Source organism: Mesoplodon bidens, assembly GCF_964165515.1.
Source record: "Mesoplodon bidens genome assembly, chromosome: 14".
NCBI lineage: Eukaryota > Metazoa > Chordata > Mammalia > Artiodactyla > Ziphiidae > Mesoplodon > Mesoplodon bidens.
The window spans coordinates 58,170,004-58,187,642 of NC_138170.1; the positions used below are offsets into that span (position 1 = coordinate 58,170,004).

The window sequence follows — 17,639 nt, forward strand, 5'->3', positions numbered from 1 at the left end:
TCAACCACTGTGCCACCAGGGAAGCCCCCCTGCTGTCTTTTGGTTTCCATGTGCATTTACTGTCTTTTACATACCTTCAGTTTCAGTCTATGTGTGTCTTTAATGCTGAAGTGATTCTGTTGTAGGCAGCATGTAGTTGAGTCTTTTTTTTTTAACTTTTAAAAATTTATTTTTATTTATTTATCTTTGGCTGCATTGGGTCTTTGTTGCTGCATGCAGGCTTCCTCTAGTTGCGGTGAGCAAGGTCTACTCTTCGTTGTGGTGCATGGGCTTCTCATAGCAGTGGCTTCTCTTGTTGCGGAGCACAGGCTCTAGACACGAGGGCTTCAGTAGTTGTAGCATACAGGCTCAGTAGTTGTGGCTTGCGGGCTCTAGAGCACAGGCTCAGTAGTTGTGGCGCATGGGCTTAGTTGTTCCACGGCACGTGGAAGCTTCCCAGACCAGGGCTCGAACCTGTGTCCCCTGCATTGGCAGGTGGATTCTTAACCACCGCACCACCAGGGAAGTCCCGAGTTTTGTTTTTTTAATCCATTCGGCTACTCTGTGTATTTCGATAGGAGAATTTAGTCCATTTACATTTAAAGTAATTACTGATAGGTAAGGGCTTACTACTGCCATTTTGATTGCTGTTTCCTGGGTGTTTTATAGATCCTTTGCTTCTTTCTTTCTCTCGTGCTGTCTTCCTTTGTGATTTGATGATTTTCTGTAGTGGTAGGCTTTGATTCCTTCCTCATTATCTTTTATGTATCTACTATAGATTTTTGCTGTGTAATTTGTTTTGTTTTGTATTTTTACCATGAGACTGACATAAAACATCTTTTAGCTGTAACATTCTATTTTAAGCTGATAACATCTTAACTTTGATCACATACAAAACTCTACAGTTTTACTTCCCCCAGGCAAAGTCTCTGAGCTAGGGCTGTGTTTCTGCAAGTGTATATGTAAATATAAATTTTACTTATCAAATTATGTATTAAATACATGAAAACATCTCTTCTCAACTAGAGTTTTTTAAACCCTATGCAAGACCTAACCAGATCAGAATGTAGCATTGGACCCTACACACCCTATGTATGATTTGAAACTTCTCCATGTGTTTCTGATGCACATCCTGGTTAAGAAATCTGTGTCAGAGAAGCTTACTAAAAATTAATTCCGAGGGGGATATGCTTGTAAATCTTTTGTGAAGCAGTTTATCCATGCTTCTCCTAAACTGGCCCTTTTAAAGTATGCATTTTCCTTTTTTTCTTTAAAATAGGCTATTTCCATAACTTTGACAAACAAAGGATTATTATACTTGTCTGATTTTTATAATGTCTGTATTACTTTTTTCTCCTGCAGGTGAAAATGAGTTCTTCAGTAAGAAGAAAAGGCAAGCCAGGGAAAGGAGGTGGAAAGGGGTCTTCCAGAGGAGGAAGAGGAGGCAGAAGTCATGCTAGTAAATCTCATGGGGGTGGCAGCGGTGGCGGTGGCATTGGTGGCAATAGAAAGGCCTCAAGTAGAATTTGGGATGATGGCGATGACTTTTGTATCTTCAGTGAATCAAGGCATTCATCCAGGTCATTATACTCTTTGAATATTCAAATGTGAAAACAGTATCAATTCCTGATCTATGGACAACAGATGACTAAGACTAAGGGGGAAAATGCCAAGTAATTCTGGCCAAGTTATCTACCTCTTGTTTTAAAGCCCCCTCTTTGTAACCTTTTCTAAAGGCATGATGGCAAATAACACCTTTTGTTGGGCCGGGGTTGGGGGCGGTGCTCTGAAATCTGAAGTTAACTTTAACTTCCACATGACACTGTGAATTGTGTATAATATTGTTATTGTAATCAGTGTTACTAGGAAAGTAAATATTAGAAATGGTGAAGGTGATGAAAATTATTTTAAGTATTTCTTAGGCATTGTAGTTTGAAGGTCCCCAAATGAGATCTGGCTATACTCCATCTGTCTAGTTGATGAATTATCTATTTTCCAACCAGATCAACCAAATATTTACTGGAGCTTCATGTGATAACCAGTGGTAGATATCATACCCAGGTTTTTCTCATGTTCAACTTTTAATTAGTGAATAAATTCTGATAATTCTAATGCATGTTTAATGAAAGTAAAGATTTTACTACTGCATGTTATGCAGTATAAATATAAAGTTCTCATTGTTTCTCAAATTGCACTTCAGGCTGTTTACTTGAATTTTTAGAGATGGAGAGACTTCTTTAGAGCTGTGTATATACACACATACATACACACACACTTTTGTGGGAATAATTCCCAACTAAATATTACTTAGGAATATAGGTGAGTGCTGAAGTTCAGCTGCATCATACATGCTTTTAACTTAAATGAATTCAACTGTATGCATTCAGGAAAAAAAGAAAAAGAAGAGCAGATAGTATGTAAGTAGTTAAACTTGCCGCAGAATGAATCTGGGCTCTGTAGTGAACAGGATACGGGAGAGGAATGTGCTCATCCCTCAGTCAGTCTCAGTTTCCAAGTGCTTTTTGTAGCTTAAGCCTCTTGATGTACTGAGTATGTGATATTAATGTTTAAATATATATTTCTTATACATGGTCTCTACCATAATCAAATATTTCACCTGGTGTGCAACCAGAGAATCTACACTTTTTTTCCATTCTAAATGAAAAATGGTCATTTTGGACATACTGAGAGATAATGTATCAGTCTCAAACTTGACACTTTTTTAAGGAATCTTCCAGAATAATCTTATTCTAAAGTATAGTAAAATATAGTAAATTTAAAGTATAGTAAATATACTTTACTATTCTAAAGTATAGTAAAACTATACTTTCACCTTAGCTGCTGACTTAAGAACCTAAATGCTGAGTTAGATGCAGTTCCATTCTTTCTGAAAACACTGACTTTATAGGTTCTTAGAGTCTTAGATATTCATTCATGCAGGAGATATTTAGTCAGTGCCTACCATGCACCAGGCACTGTTTTAGGAACCAGGATTACAGTGATGAATAGAATATTGTCCTTGTCTTCATAGAAGGAGGTTTGAGGTATAAAGACCATAAACAAAGGTATAATAATAGGTCAGATGATAAGTGCTATGGAGAAAAAATAGAGGATAAGGGGATAGAAAATACTGAAATAGATTGCTGGTTGCTGTTTTCTATGGAGTGATCAGAGAGGACTTCTCTAATGATGTGTCATTTGAGCCAGGACAAGAAAGAAGTGAAGGATAAGCTGTGAAGCTACCTAAGGGAAGAACGTTCAAGGCAGAGGGAACAGCAGGTGCACAGTTCCTAAGGCAGGAGTGTGCTTGGAAGATTTAGGAGATGGCAAGGAAGCCATGTGGCTAGCATGGATGGGTAAGAAGTGATAGGCAGTTAGATTCGAGAGACTGTACTGTATAGGATGTTACAGGCCATTATAAGGATTTTGTTTGTTTTTGTTTCAAGTTTTAAAAGTCATGTTCATTGAAGTGTAATTTACGTTCAGTAAAACTCAACCTAAAATTTGACAAATGCAATCATCGCCATAAACAATTCTTCAAAACTCCCCCATGCCCTTTGCAACACACTCCTCCCTGATCCTTAGGAATCCATTGATCTGTTTTCTGTCAAAGGGTTCAGATATAATCATTAAAATTATTTATTATAGAAACAATCGTAAGCACATAAAACCAAGTTTTTAAAAGGGTACTTTGGAATGTATAATCTTTAGAATAGTTTAGAATAGTTCAAAGAATGGGATTTTAAAATAACCTTTGAAAATTAAAGCACAGTTGAGAAAGTTGTCTTAGGATAGTTGTAGAATAGCTAGTCTAGTTATTGTGTCAAGCTTCAGGCTGGGGCTGATCAGTAGAAAAACTATTTTAAATAATGGAATTGAATTCTACAGGCATTCTCAATGGGGCAGACATACGTTCTCACAGCTATTTGGCACCTTCTCAAAAGTTCACCCCTGCTACCACCAGGAAAGGTCAAGGAAAGCAAAAACATCTGTTCTGTATATATCAGTCATCACATGTTCAAATACACCTTATCTACCTGAAATGCTTCTTTCAGGCGCCATAATTCTGTCTTTCAAGCACCAGCTGTGAGGTTTGTCAGCATCTTGAACTGGACTGAGCCAAGTCACGTGCCATGGCCCAAAAGGCCATTATAAGGACTTTGGCTTTGCTTTGAGTAAAATGGGAAGCCATTGAAGGGTTTGAGGCAAGTGTGTGTGACATCAATCACTCTAGCCAGAGTTACTGCTATTCAGTATATCCCTTCATGTGAATTAGAAAATGGTGCCCCTTTCTTTGGGCAGTTATAGCTCCAGGATGGATGTCTTGGCAAGCAGAGCATAGACTGGATTTTAGCTTTTGCTGTCCCCTCCTTCCCTTCTTTAGGACCCTTTGCATAGTGTATAGTCTGTGCACCCATATTCAGTGGCCCTGCCTCAGTGTGCTCTGTGGAGAATAGACTACAGGGGGACATGGGTTGGAAGCAGGAAGACCAGTTAGAAGGTACACTCCAAGTGGCAATTTCATAGTCAATTTAATATATAAGTCTGGAGTTCAAGAACAAGATCTAGGCTAGAGAAGTAAATGTATGAGTCCTCTAGGAATAAATGTGCTTTAAGGCTATGGGACTGGACGAGATAGGATATAGAGAAGAGGTCTAAACTTTGAGCCCTGGAGCACTCTAGGCTTTAGAACTGAGAAAGATTAGGAAAGTGTGACAAAGTAGATTGAGGGGTTGCCAGTGAAGTAGGAGGAAAACTAAGCTTATTTCTGGAAGTCAAGGAATGAAGGTGTTTTCAAGGGAAGTATCCAATCAGATTGGATTGGATACTTAAAGGGAATACGCAAGTTGTATAAAAAGTGCTTCTCATAGGTCAAGAAAAATGTGTTCCGGGAGTTCCCTGGTGGTCCAGTGGTTAGGACTTTCACTGCTGTGGCCCCAGGTTCAATCCCTGATCGGGAACTAAGATGCCACAAGCTGCGTGGCACAGCCAATATAAAGAAAAAAGAAAAATGTGTTCTGACAGTTGTCCACTGGATTTGGCAATGTGGATAGCACGGGTAACCTTGACGAGAGCTGTTTGGTTTAGTATACTTAGTGTGGAGAAAACCCTATTGGAGTGTGTTTCAGAGAGAAGAGGAAAGAAAGTGGTGACAAAGACAATGATTTAGATAACCCTTTGAGGGAGTTTTGCTCTAAAGGGCAGGGGAGGGAGGAGAGATAGGACAATAGCTTGAGAGGGATATGCAGTCAAAGGGAAGATTTTTTTTTAAGATGGTAGATGTTATATAGCATGTCTGTACGCTGGTGGAAATGATCCAAAGGAGAATGAAGAACTGATGATCTGATGATGCAGAGGGGGGGATAAGTGCTGGAATGATTTCCTTGAGGAGGTTAAAGAGATTGTGTATACAGTATACAGAGGGACTGACTTTAGGATCGAGGATGGTTCATCCTTAGGAACTGGAAGGAAGGCAACGTATAGGGGTTTACAAATAAGAGGTAGATGAGATAGGAGCATATGGAAGTTCTCCCCCTACCCACCCCCCCCCCTTTTTTTTTCTCTAATCATGAGGAAACAGACAAGTCCAAATAGAATTCTACAAGACAGCTAGCCTAAGTGCTTCAAAAAAGTCAATGCCAGGAAATAGGTGGGGGAACTATTCTAAATTAAAGGAGTTTGAAAAAACAGATAACTAAATGTCATTTTAAACTAGATACTCAATCAGAAAATCTGTAGAAGACATGATTGAGGCAGTTAGGAACTTTGAATATGGATTATATATTAGATGATATCAATATAAAATATCTTGTGAGTGATAAGAGTATTGTGGTTATATAAAAGTATGTCTCTGTTCTTAGGAAATAACATGCTGAAGTATTTAAGAGTGAATGTGATGCCTGCAACTTACATTCAGATGGTTCAGCAGAGCATGCATGTACCTATATGAGGGAGCATATATATATGCATATATGTGTGTGTAGAGAGAGAAATAAGAAAAGGGCATAAATGTGTGTGTGCATTTAAGTATGGCACTTGTTAACAATTGGTGAATCTTGGTAAATGGTGTTAATTTCTGTAGATTAAAAATTTTTTGAAACCAAAAGGGGAAATGATGAATTTGGGCTAATGTTTCTTTTCAGAGGTTGCAACTAAGTGGTTAAAAACCACAGTCTATTCTATTTTCTCCTTTGCTACCCAGTTTTGCGAGTGTAAGTGTGTGGTTCTTTTCAAAGTCTCAATAATATGTTGGATTTTCAATGCAGAGAAAGTTTCTGCCATTTCCCTAGATTTGTGAAAATTTATAATGAAACATGTCAAGTGAAAAAAAGAAATTTAGTGAGTAAAGTTAAATGTTAGAGCTGATTATTGTTTTAAATACTAAAAAGTATCCCTAAAAAAATCTAAATTCCAAAAATGAAAGATTGGTTAAATAAATTCTAGTACCCCTATATGTATGTGTAACCATTTAAGTTAAGTGGTAGGAAAATATTTAATTTGGGGGAAATGACAGTTTTATTTTGATAAGGAAATAAAGCAAATTATAAAAGATTATATGTGCTGTACAATTTTATAAAAACTGTATGTGAAAAAGAATGATGTGATTTAAGATGACTTCTGTTTTTTTCTTGGTTCTCTACTTTTCTACAGTGAACATGTATTATTATGATTTTTGTAATCAGGAAATAATAACTTAAGTAAATATTTCAAAAATAGGGCCTAGGGCTTCCCTGGTGGCGCAGTGGTTGAGAGTCCACCTGCCGATGCAGGGGACAGGGGTTTATGCCCCGGTCCAGGAGGATCCCACATGCCGCGGAGCGGCTGGGCCCATGAGCCATGGCCGCTGAGCCTGCGCGTCCATAGCCTGTGCTCCGCAGCGGGAGAGGCCACAACAGTGAGAGGCCCGCATACCTCAAAAAAAAAAAAAAAAGAAAAAATAGGGCCTAATATTCACAAGATAGGACTCTCAGTTGTTTTCAGATCAAGTACCTCAAATAGAATGAAATGTGTACTCTTTGTATGTAGCACATTTCTTTTGAACATCCACTAGTGCAGAAGGAGTCATCATAGCATTACTTTCTCCAGAGGACTCTTGAGCTAGTGAAGCCAGATTTAATGATGAAGCATCGAATCAGGTTTTTCTCCAGCAGTTTCAATTTAATGAAGTCTGGTAAATACTGTAGAAAATAGAGGATCTCCTCACATTCATTGTCATCTTTTGTAGGGTATTTGACAGTCCAGTCATGTTATATATATTTGGGGACCCTGAGGAGAGTGTAAAAGTTCTGCTCACGGATAAATGTGTAATTTTGTTCTTGTGTCCTTTGCAGACCTAATAACAGTAGCATGAGAAAAGGGGACGCACACCCCAAATGGAAGCCTGAAGCCAAAGCGCCCCTTCAGACTCTGCATATGACTTCTGAGAATCAAGAAAAAGTAAAAGCTCTTCTCCGAGACCTGCAAGAACAAGATGCGGATGCTGGATCTGAGTAAATTATTTTATTTCAGTAAATTACTATATTGAGGAAGATGCATTGGCAGTGTGAGGGTCCTGTGTGTCTTTGGAATACTGTATCAGCACTGATCCTGTAGTGACTGTATAACTAGTTGAAAGTGAGCCAAGAGAAATACAAGAATAATTATTCAGCAACAGTTTTAGAGTGAGTTTGTTTTGCAGTATCTGTGAGCAGTGGTACAGATAGCCTTTTCATCTTTACTTTTTCTAGGACAGTGCTAATATGGATTCAGTAGTTGCTTTATTGATAACCTTTCAAATAAAACCTTGTAGTGAACAAGTAGAAGCATTGTTCTAGGGGCAAATACTGAGTTGATCAGATGAAGTCTTATAATTACACGTCTCATGACCATCTGCCTAAGAGAAAGATTGTTTTAGACTTTTGGCTATTTTGCTTTGTGATTTCAGTTGGAGAGGTTAATCCTTTCCATTTGCCAGAATTAATCAACAGTCAGTCATGAACAGCTCAATTTCCATCCTATCTACAAATCGCTTATCGGTCTTAAACTTAGGAAAGGTGGTTATGCAGCAAAGCAAAAAAAAAAATAGCGATGGTTTTTATAAGTGAGAAGAGAGAGAGGATAGCCAAGGCTTCTGTAGTTAAGAACGCAGACTCTGGGTCAGACTACCTTGGTTAAAATCTCTAGTTGCTCTTTACTTTATAACCTTTGGCAGTTACTAATCTTCTCTTAAATTTTAGTTGATCATCTGAAAAAAAAAAAACAGATTCCAATCTGGCTGGGTTATTGGGAAGATTTTCAAAGAGATAGTACATATAAAACATTTAACATAGTACCTGGCAGGTAATAAATTCTGTTACTTGCCGAGATATAAATTAGTAGGTCAATAAAAAATTAAATCAGTGACTGAACAGTGGTCAGGATTCTCTGTCCTTTGGTTCCTTGAATTAAATTCTTAGACTCTTACTAAATTTTTCTTTGAGGTAAGTAGAAATTAACATATGAAAATGTTACTTTGCCAGAAGAGGTGTTTCTGGGGAGGAAGAAGATGATGAGCCTGATTATGATGATGAGCAATACTGGTCAGCTGGACGAGAAGCTTCCCTTGTTCCAGACTCAGATCCTTTGGAAGGTGCTGGTTCAGGCCTGGTGGAGCCTCATCATCCAGAATTTACAGTCTCAGCATTTGCAGTGCAAAAGCTTTCCAGGTTTGCTTTCATCATTTATGGGAAAATTGAAGGAAACTCAAAGTGTATTATAAATGCACCTACCACTCCTCGAATACTTTTGTGTTGTGTGCGTTCCAGCGGTACCTGATATGCCCAGTGTCCTCTCTTTTAGGATAAGGAGATGAAGGAGGAGTTAGTATTATCAGGTACACTTTTTCAAGACACAAACCCTGCCTATGTACAGTTATGCCTTCCCATATATGTATTTAAATGAATTTCTCTTTTGAGGTTTGATATTACTCAGTCTTTTTTGTCATGCTTCTCACTTGGCAGGTATGGTTTCAACACCGAGCACTGTCAGGTAGCCCTGAGAATTTGCAATGGAGACGTGGGGGCATCCCTGGAACATCTGCTCACCCAGTGCTTTTCAGAGACATTTGGAGAGAGGATGAAGATCTCTGAGGCCATTGCGCGTATAAACTTGGATGAGTGTGTGGAACAGCGACAGGAAGAGGCCTTTGCTCTCAAGTCAATCTGTGGAGAAAAATTTATAGAAAGAATTCAGAACAGAGTCTGGACCATTGGACTAGAACTGGGGTATTTGACGAGTAAATTCTGCAAATCCAAGCAAAAGGAAAGTACCAAAAATATACGGGAGACGTCACTTGAAATCTGTAAATTTTACCGCAAAGGAAATTGCAAATTTGGATCAAAGTGCAAATTCAAACATGAAGTGCCCCCAAATCAAACTGTTGGAAGAGCAGAAAGAAGTGTAGATGATTCCCATCTAAATGCTGACGAAGATGCATCTTTTTTATACGAACTTGAAATTCGATTTTCTAAAGACCACAAATACCCCTACCAAGCTCCCCTTGTGGCATTTTATTCCACCAATGAGAATCTACCTCTGGCTTGTCGTTTACATATTTCTGAGTTCCTTTATGGCAAGGCCTTGACATTTGCAGAAGCTTCAGAACCTGTTGTATATTCTTTGATAACCCTTTTAGAGGAAGAATCAGAAATAGCCAAGTTACTAACGTATACCCATCACAAGTACAGTGTCCCTCCTGTGAACTTTCTCCCAGTATCCTCTGGGACCAGAATAAATAATCCTGTCTGTCGTAAACCAGTGATTCCAAGTAATTCGTTTCTTTCAAATCAAATTCCAGAAGGTATGTAAGTCATTGATGGGGTGTTGTGGAGGCGGGATTTGGAATGATGGATTACAGCAGTCAGAGGCTCTGAGGGCTAGTGTAGGATCTCCCCTGAGCTATGACCTGACTTTACTTGTAAGGCCTTATTCTGTCACTGTGTCTGGCTCCCTGAATTGAAAGTTTGTAGTGATGTATACGTTTATTCTAGCAGTCGAGGGCTGGAAGAACCTTAAAGCATCCTTCCAGAAAAGTCTGTTTCGTGTATTCCATTTGGTTTCATGTGATTACTTCTGTTATTGTATATAGGATTACTTTAAAATGAGTTTTTAGAGATACTTCTCTTTCTATACCACCATCCATACCCTCCTGCTTTTAGTATGCTAGACCCCCAAAAGTCATTAGGGGATGTCTCTCTTTGTGGGTCCCTAAATCCTCAAATAGAGAAATGTTTGTACAAGCCTCTGGCTTCCTCCAGATCCAAGTGTGCCATACAGATTCTTACATCACAAGTAACCCCCCTTTCAAAGCTCACCGTAGGATCTCTCTTATTTTTTGCCACCTTTCTTTCAGAGCAGCAAGTTTTATTATTTCCCAGGAGTTCCTAGGTAAATGTCAACAGGTAGAGAACAGTGAAACTGCACCGAGATGCGGATGCCAGACAGCTGGCTAGGTTCCCTCACTGGCCCCTTGACTCGCTCCCAACCTACAGCGAGTTCTAGCACTCAGATGTATTCCTCAAGAAATGACACACTGTGTGTCATGAACTTTTTTTTTAAGATAACAGCTTTATTAAGATATAATTTGCACACCATGAAATTTACCCTTTTGAAGTGTACAATTCAGTGGTTTTTAGTATATTAACAAAGTTGTGCAACCATGACCACTGTCTAACTCTTGAACGTTTTTATCACCCCAGAAAGAAACTGTACCTGTTAGCAAGTCACTCCTCATTTCTCCCTTCCCCCAACCCCTAACAACCATGAGTCTATATTCTGTCTCTATGGATTTACCTATTCTGGACATTTCATGGAAATGGAATCATATAGTAAATATGTGGCTTTTTGTGATTGGCTTCTTTCACTTAGCATAATGTTTTCAAGGTTCATCCATGTTGTAGCATGTATCAGTACTTCATTCCTTTTTATTACTGAATACTATTCCATTATATGCACATACCACATTTCATTTATTGATTCATCATATGATAGACATTTGGGTTATTTTGTGTCTTGGAATTGTAGGTATACTTGCAAATATTTGAAACTTTCAGTTAATTCCTGAATGTACAGAGTCTACCGGATTAACAAGGCAGGGCATGATTTTCTTTTCTTTGGGGTTTTTTTGTGTTTTTTTTTTTTGTGTGGTACGCGGGCCTCTCACTGTTGTGCCCTCTCCCGTTGCGGAGCACAGGCTCCGGACGCGCAGGCTCAGCGGCCATGGCTCACAGGCCCAGCTGCTCCGCGGCATGTGGGATCTTCCCGGACCGGGTCACGAACCCGGGTCCCCTGCATCGGCAGGTGGACTCTCAACCACTGCATCACCAGGGAAGCCCTTTTCTTTGTTTTTAATTTGGTTTAACCAGAGCCACTTACACTTGATTAAAGTTTATTTGGAGATGCATTTTAAGTTCTTTAGCAGTAGAAGTAGTAGTGTGGAAATGAATGAACTTGTTTTATTCAAGCTTTAACTTTTTCTCCATTTTATGATTTTTTTGTTGTTGTTACTTTGTTAGATAGTGACTTTTCCCTGCTAAAGAAAGGGTTCCATATCGAAAACGTTTCCTTTTATCCCCTTCAAGTTGAAAAAGAATCAGAGCCTGAGGAGGAGACAGATGAGGATGAAGGTCCTGCACCAGTTATGGTGGAGAATGAAAGCTATGTCAACCTTAAGAAAAAGATTTCCAAACGATATGACTGGCAGGCGAAATCAGTACATGCTGAGAATGTCAAAATCTGCAAGCAGTTCCGAATAAAACAGGTAGGGTATTCTGAGGGAGTGGCTATAGCATTGCCTCCCTAATGTATGGATGAAGGGATTAGCAGCAATTAGGAAGCTTTGGCTACTCTCCATGGTATACCTTCAGTTCTCTTTTACTCTGATTGGGCAAAGTTTCTGCATGCCACAGCAAACTTGGATGCATGTTCTAGATAGTTTTGGGAAACCCAACGGCTGATGAAAATGAAACACATATATGCCACATATTCTGAGAATCATGTGGCTTTGTTACTATGATAGAAATCTGATAAGTGAAAGGAAAAGTAGTACTGTGATTTACATTAGAAATAACAGTATAGAAAAGGAGAAGGATAAGGAGGGACTCTTACCCCATTTCAGAGGCTCACAGGATAAATAATTTGCCCAAGGTCACATAGCTGATAAATGACAACACAGGGTTTCAAGCTAATTCTCTCTGTTTTCAAAGTCCATGTTGTTTTTACCCCATTCAGGGGTAAAAATAAGATTATTTTAAAAGAACTCATAAGTGAAGTATTAGGGCAGAGTTGGATGGAGGATAAAGACGAGTTGCTTAACCAGTTTGGGGATTAGATTAGATGCTATCTAAGGCCCTTCCGATTCTAAAGTTCTGCGATTCTGATTTTTGACAGAGTATATATAACACTAGTACATATATACCGCAGCACCCATAGAATGTCAAATTGACTAGAAAATCGCACCATAAATAATAAGATGGTGGAAATAAAAAATTACACATTCAGTTTGAACAGTGTGTTTAGAGGTGATAAAATTACATGCAGAAAATGTGTATGTTAATGTAAATGTTAGTATAAATTTCTTACATTAGTCAAAAATACATCCACAGTTTTAACCTACAGTACAGTGTTTATAGCATTGGCCATTAGATGTCAAACTGAGTTACATAGATGTGGTGATTGGCCAAAAAGAACCCTTTAAATGAGGGAGTATTCAAAAACAAAACAAAATGAAACAAAAAAGATGAGGTCATGTCAGAAGGACTCAGGAATCAACCTGGAAAAGCTCCCAATGGCCAAAATGAAATAATGAGAGCAACAAAATAAATTGGATGATATCGTAGGTATTGGATGTACAGTATTGGATTATAACCCAGGAATTAAAAAAAAATCTATAAATCCATACCAGTTTATTTTTATTTATTTATTCTCGACAGATAAAAATTATATAAGAACCATTTAGTGAGTGTTGTTACTATTAGTGATTTTGGTAAAAATCTGATACTGTGTAAAACTATGCTGTCTTGTATGGTAGCCCCTATCCACGTGTAGCTATTTAAAGTTAAATTTATTAAAATTAAATCAAATAAAAAATTCAGGTCCTCGATAGCACTGATCACAGTTCAAGTGCTCAACAATCACATGTAGCCAGAGGTTGCTATGTTGGACAGCACAAACAGAACATTTCCATCAGCACGGAAAGTTCTGTTGAACAGTGCTAGTATAGAGACTTACAAAAAGGGCTGGATAGGTGCTAAGCAAGAGGGGTTATTTCTCATATAAGATCCTTCAGTTCATTCAGTTGTAGGAAAGCCACACAGATCTCACAGCTTATTCTGGCTGATTCTCTGAACAGCCTTCTGACTAAAGTCACCAGCATCCAACCCCCAACAAATCTGTACTTTCTGTCTCTAAACAAATTGGTGAAGAAAGAGCAGAAAGGGTAGGTCTAACTATGGGATTCCACATTCAGAGCTTTGTGAAAGGAGATTGAAAGTAACCAAACTGATGTCTTATCTTTTATTTTATTAGGCCTCCAGACAGTTCCATTCAATTCTGCAAGAAAGACAATTACTCCCTGCTTGGGAAGAAAGAGAAAACATTCTTAAACTGTTGAGCAAGCACCAAGTGCTTGTTATAAGTGGTATGACTGGGTAAGAGTGTGATTTATTTCTAATGCAGCTTTCATCTATAGATATGGTGTGTGCCCTGGTTACCACCACCAGTTCTACTTTAAAAAAAAAAAACAGTTGCTGGTGTTATTTGTGCTTTTTCCTGTCAAATATTAAATAATATTTCACAGAGGCAAATAATGTGGCAACTGTAGCTAATAGAGCCAAATTACAAAAAAACAAACAAAACTCAGAAATTTAGGAATTTTTTAAAATTAATTAATTTATTTTATATTTATTTTTGGCTGTGTTGGGTCTTCGTTTCTGTGCGAGGGCTTTCTCCAGCTGCGGCGAGCGGGGGCCACTCTTCATCGTGGTGCACGGGCCTCACACTGTCGTGGCCTCTTCCGTTGCGGAGCACAGGCTCAGTAGTTGTGGCTCACAGGCCTAGCCACTCCGCGGCATGTGGGATCTTCCCGGACCGGGGCACGAACCCGTGTCCCCTGCATTGGCAGGCAGATTCTTAACCACTGCGCCACCAGGGAAGCCCAGAAATTTGGGAATTTATAGATATTGTATACCTCTGCCTTCAGACGAGTTTAAGGCAAAAGGCCTAGCTGAAGGCTTTTAACAAGGCCCATTTTAAAATGTAAAGGACAGTTCCAGAACACTTAGCTTGAAACTTCAAAAATAAATTTTCTAAATTTATTCTGATTTCCTTAAAGCTTTTGTTTAAGAACAACTTAGGGTACATTATTTTTCCTGTTCCACACTCTCCATATGTTATCCAAACGTATTTGGCAGGGACAAGTTGCAGGCTTAATCTAGTTCTGTATTCAAGGGTCTTCAATTTAATAATTACATTTGTGCCCAGACTCACAGGTATAGTAATAACTTTGTATCTTCCAGTTTCTTATCTTTTTAACCTCAGTCAGTACTTTGGTATAGCCAAAGCAATACCACACCAATGGGAAAAATATAAAGTATTTTAATAATCATAAGGTAATATTCCTGTTTCTTTAGGATTCATATGTAGAGTTCACATTCCTGGAGGCATTTATAGACCTTAACCTAATGTTTATTCAGTAGTCCCAGTTTTACAAATAATAGTAAACTATTATTTGATTGCCCTGTTAACCTAAGTGCAAATTCCTAGGAGTTGTCAGCTATAGGTAATAAGTCAGTAGGTAGGTTTAGAAGATAGATGAAGCTGAACAACTTTTATTCTAATAAGCTTCTTACTTTCCTCATTGGATATGATTGCTTCTTTAATTAGAGCACTTGAAAACTCTTATTTTAGGACTTATTTGTTTTGACATACAGATGTGGGAAAACCACACAGATTCCACAGTTTATTCTGGATGATTCTCTGAATGGACCACCTGAGAAGGTGGCTAACATCATCTGTACCCAACCCCGACGAATCTCTGCGATCTCTGTTGCCGAACGCGTTGCTAAAGAAAGAGCAGAGAGAGTGGGTCTGACCGTGGGATACCAGATCCGGTTGGAAAGTGTCAAGGTTTGTATGCTTTTCTTATTTCCTGATGACAGAAATTTACAATTTTCAAGTATAAAGAGCCCTTGGGGTCTGGAGATTCTGGGCAAGTTGGAATATATACTTCAATAGGGCTGAAGTCCTTTTAGAAATACTTAGATTTAAACTCTTTTTGGGGTGTACTTAATTTCCTCTGTAAAGACCTTCTATTCTTTATTGGCAGAAGTGATCTAGTAGGTGCTGCTTTGTTCCTAAACTGGGACTTAATCCATTTAACCAAATATGGAATGAACAAATTCAGAATTGATTTCATCACTCACTGTTATTTTTATGTTTTATAATAATTTTTGAATGCTTTCTCTGAGTCTTAAAATTTTGATGTAAAGTAGAAAAGCTTTTGTTGTTGCCAGCAAGAAACTATGCATTTAGTTCCTTGGTTTATATTAAAATAGAACTGCTGGTGTTTTCAGTATTCTTTATCCCTATCCATTAAAAATGGCTTTGCCAGGAAAGTGTTTCCTTTTTTCAGAAAGTTCATTAAAGCTTTCTATGCCCTTTTACATGTAAGTCCTCAGCCACCAGACTGTTATACTGCACCACAGGAGTGCTGCTAAGAAGGCTAGAGGGGGACACAGCCCTACAAGGAGTCACCCATATCATTGTTGATGAAGTCCATGAGAGGACAGAAGAAAGGTAAGGCAAAGATTTTCTGAATGAATACGCACACATGTCAAATGAAGACATGCTGAAAGAATTTCATCCTGCTTCCAGTTAAGTTCCTTAGAGCTAGTAACGGCAATTACCATAGGGAAGGCTTAAGTTAGAGAAGAGGAACTGCCTTCCTGGTCTCCAGGGTCTGTGACACGAAAAATGTTAGGAGAGCACATGTTCATCACTGGAAGAGTCATCCTATTAGATGGACATCGTCTCATAAGAGGCACCGTGCTGAGCTGGGTGCTGTACTTAGCAGGAATATCAGATGTAATGCATGCTGTAGCTGATGGATTGGTCAATATGTGCTTCCTTCTTTGTGCATTTGGTCAGTCATTCAGTCCTGACATTCATTCATATATTTATTGAGCCTGCATTAAGTGCCAAGTGGCCTATTAATTGCTGGGGATACTGTAGTGAACAAACATATATGTTTCCCCTTTATCTCTTATGGTCTGGTAGGAAGAACAAATAATGAACAGGTAAATAAACAAATAAGTAAATAACTACAAATTGGAATAAGTACCATAAAGGAACAAACAGGATGCTGTGTTTGGGGGGAGAGAGCCATGAGATAATCAGAGATTATATCTCTGAAGAGATTACATTTAAATTAAAAACAGAAGTATGAAAAGGAGTCTCATGAGACATATGAGGGCAAGGTCAGCATTTGCAAGGACTCTGCAGTGGTAAAGGGCTTCATGAGTCCAAAAACCGGAGGAAGGCCAGTGCAGCTGGTATGTAGTGAATGAGGGGAAAAGTGACAGCTAAAAAAAGCAGGAGACTATGCACCATTAATAATAAAGCATTTGGATTTTACTTTAATGGAATTAGAAGTCATTAAAGGGTCATGGTATAAAATCAAAATTCTCAATATTTTAAAATGAAGGGCCAGGTAAATAGATGGCATTGATCATAGTTTGTCGTGAAGATCATGCTCTAAAGTAGTAAAAAAGTAGTGGGAAAAAGAGAGATGATCCTGTGCAAATCATGAGGCTTTCCCAAAAAGGACTATATTATTATAAATATCTTGAGAAGAAGAAAGTCTAAGTAAAGTTGATGGGCTGACAGAGAAGCAGAAAATAGATCATAGCAAAACTAAAAAAAAAGAAACGTGAAAAGAGGTCCCAGCTATTGCTGATAAAAAGTTTTTAAAAAATGAACAGGGAAGACATGTAAACAGAAGACTATTTGTTAGAAGAAATAAATGCACTAATATAGTAGTAATTAAGAAATATAAAGAAATTTGAAACTAAGGAAAAAGATTTTTATATAAAAAAATATATCAGGGAATTCCATGGTGATCCAGTGGTTAATACTCAGCGCTTTCACTGCCAGGGCCCTGGACTTGATCCCTGGTCGGGGAACTTAGATCCTGCAAGCGGCGTGATGTGGCAAAAAAATTTTAAAAAGAAATATTTCCGATGACAATAATAAATTTTAAATAGCTATATAGAAAACACTGAAAGTCTTTGAGGGGCAAATAATCTTTAGGTAGAGACTCCAGAAAACAGTGGGGAAAAAAATAAATGGTAAATAATGTCACTTTGCACCTAAATGTTGAAATGAACATTTGAAATAATTTATTTTAACAGAATCACTGAAAAACCTGGAAGAGGGAATCAAATAAAACATTCAGCCAAACTAATAATATTTAAATGATTGTATTGTAAAAATAAATTTTTAATTTTAGGGGAAATTATATCCAATGTAATTTTGAACATAAAGAATAGCTTTGGGTTTCATAACATTTATACTTCCACAAACTCAGTGAAACTGGAAGATAGCACTGGATCTGTTTCCTGGCTGCAATGATGTTCTCAAAAAGAGAT

At 38.2% G+C, this 17,639-nt stretch overlaps 1 protein-coding gene across 6 annotated transcripts in view; it reads left to right on the forward strand.

The window, feature by feature from the left end:
* The window catches only part of DHX57 (DExH-box helicase 57), a 58,421-nt gene that overhangs the window by 9,458 nt on the left and 31,324 nt on the right, over nucleotides 1-17,639 (forward strand). For 4 of the 6 annotated variants that reach the window (XM_081254045.1, XM_081254048.1, XM_081254049.1 and 1 more), the window contains exons 2-9: nucleotides 1,342-1,559; nucleotides 7,311-7,469; nucleotides 8,478-8,663; nucleotides 8,958-9,796; nucleotides 11,577-11,755; nucleotides 13,522-13,643; nucleotides 14,925-15,120; nucleotides 15,665-15,789. In XM_081254045.1, the coding sequence (XP_081110171.1) occupies nucleotides 1,342-1,559; nucleotides 7,311-7,469; nucleotides 8,478-8,663; nucleotides 8,958-9,796; nucleotides 11,577-11,755; nucleotides 13,522-13,643; nucleotides 14,925-15,120; nucleotides 15,665-15,789 (2,024 nt within the window). Of the gene's footprint in view, nucleotides 1-1,341; nucleotides 1,560-7,310; nucleotides 7,470-8,477; nucleotides 8,664-8,957; nucleotides 9,797-11,576; nucleotides 11,756-13,521; nucleotides 13,644-14,924; nucleotides 15,121-15,664; nucleotides 15,790-17,639 lie in introns of those variants that run through there. The other 2 variants (XM_081254046.1, XM_081254050.1) reach the window with 2 other exon arrangements.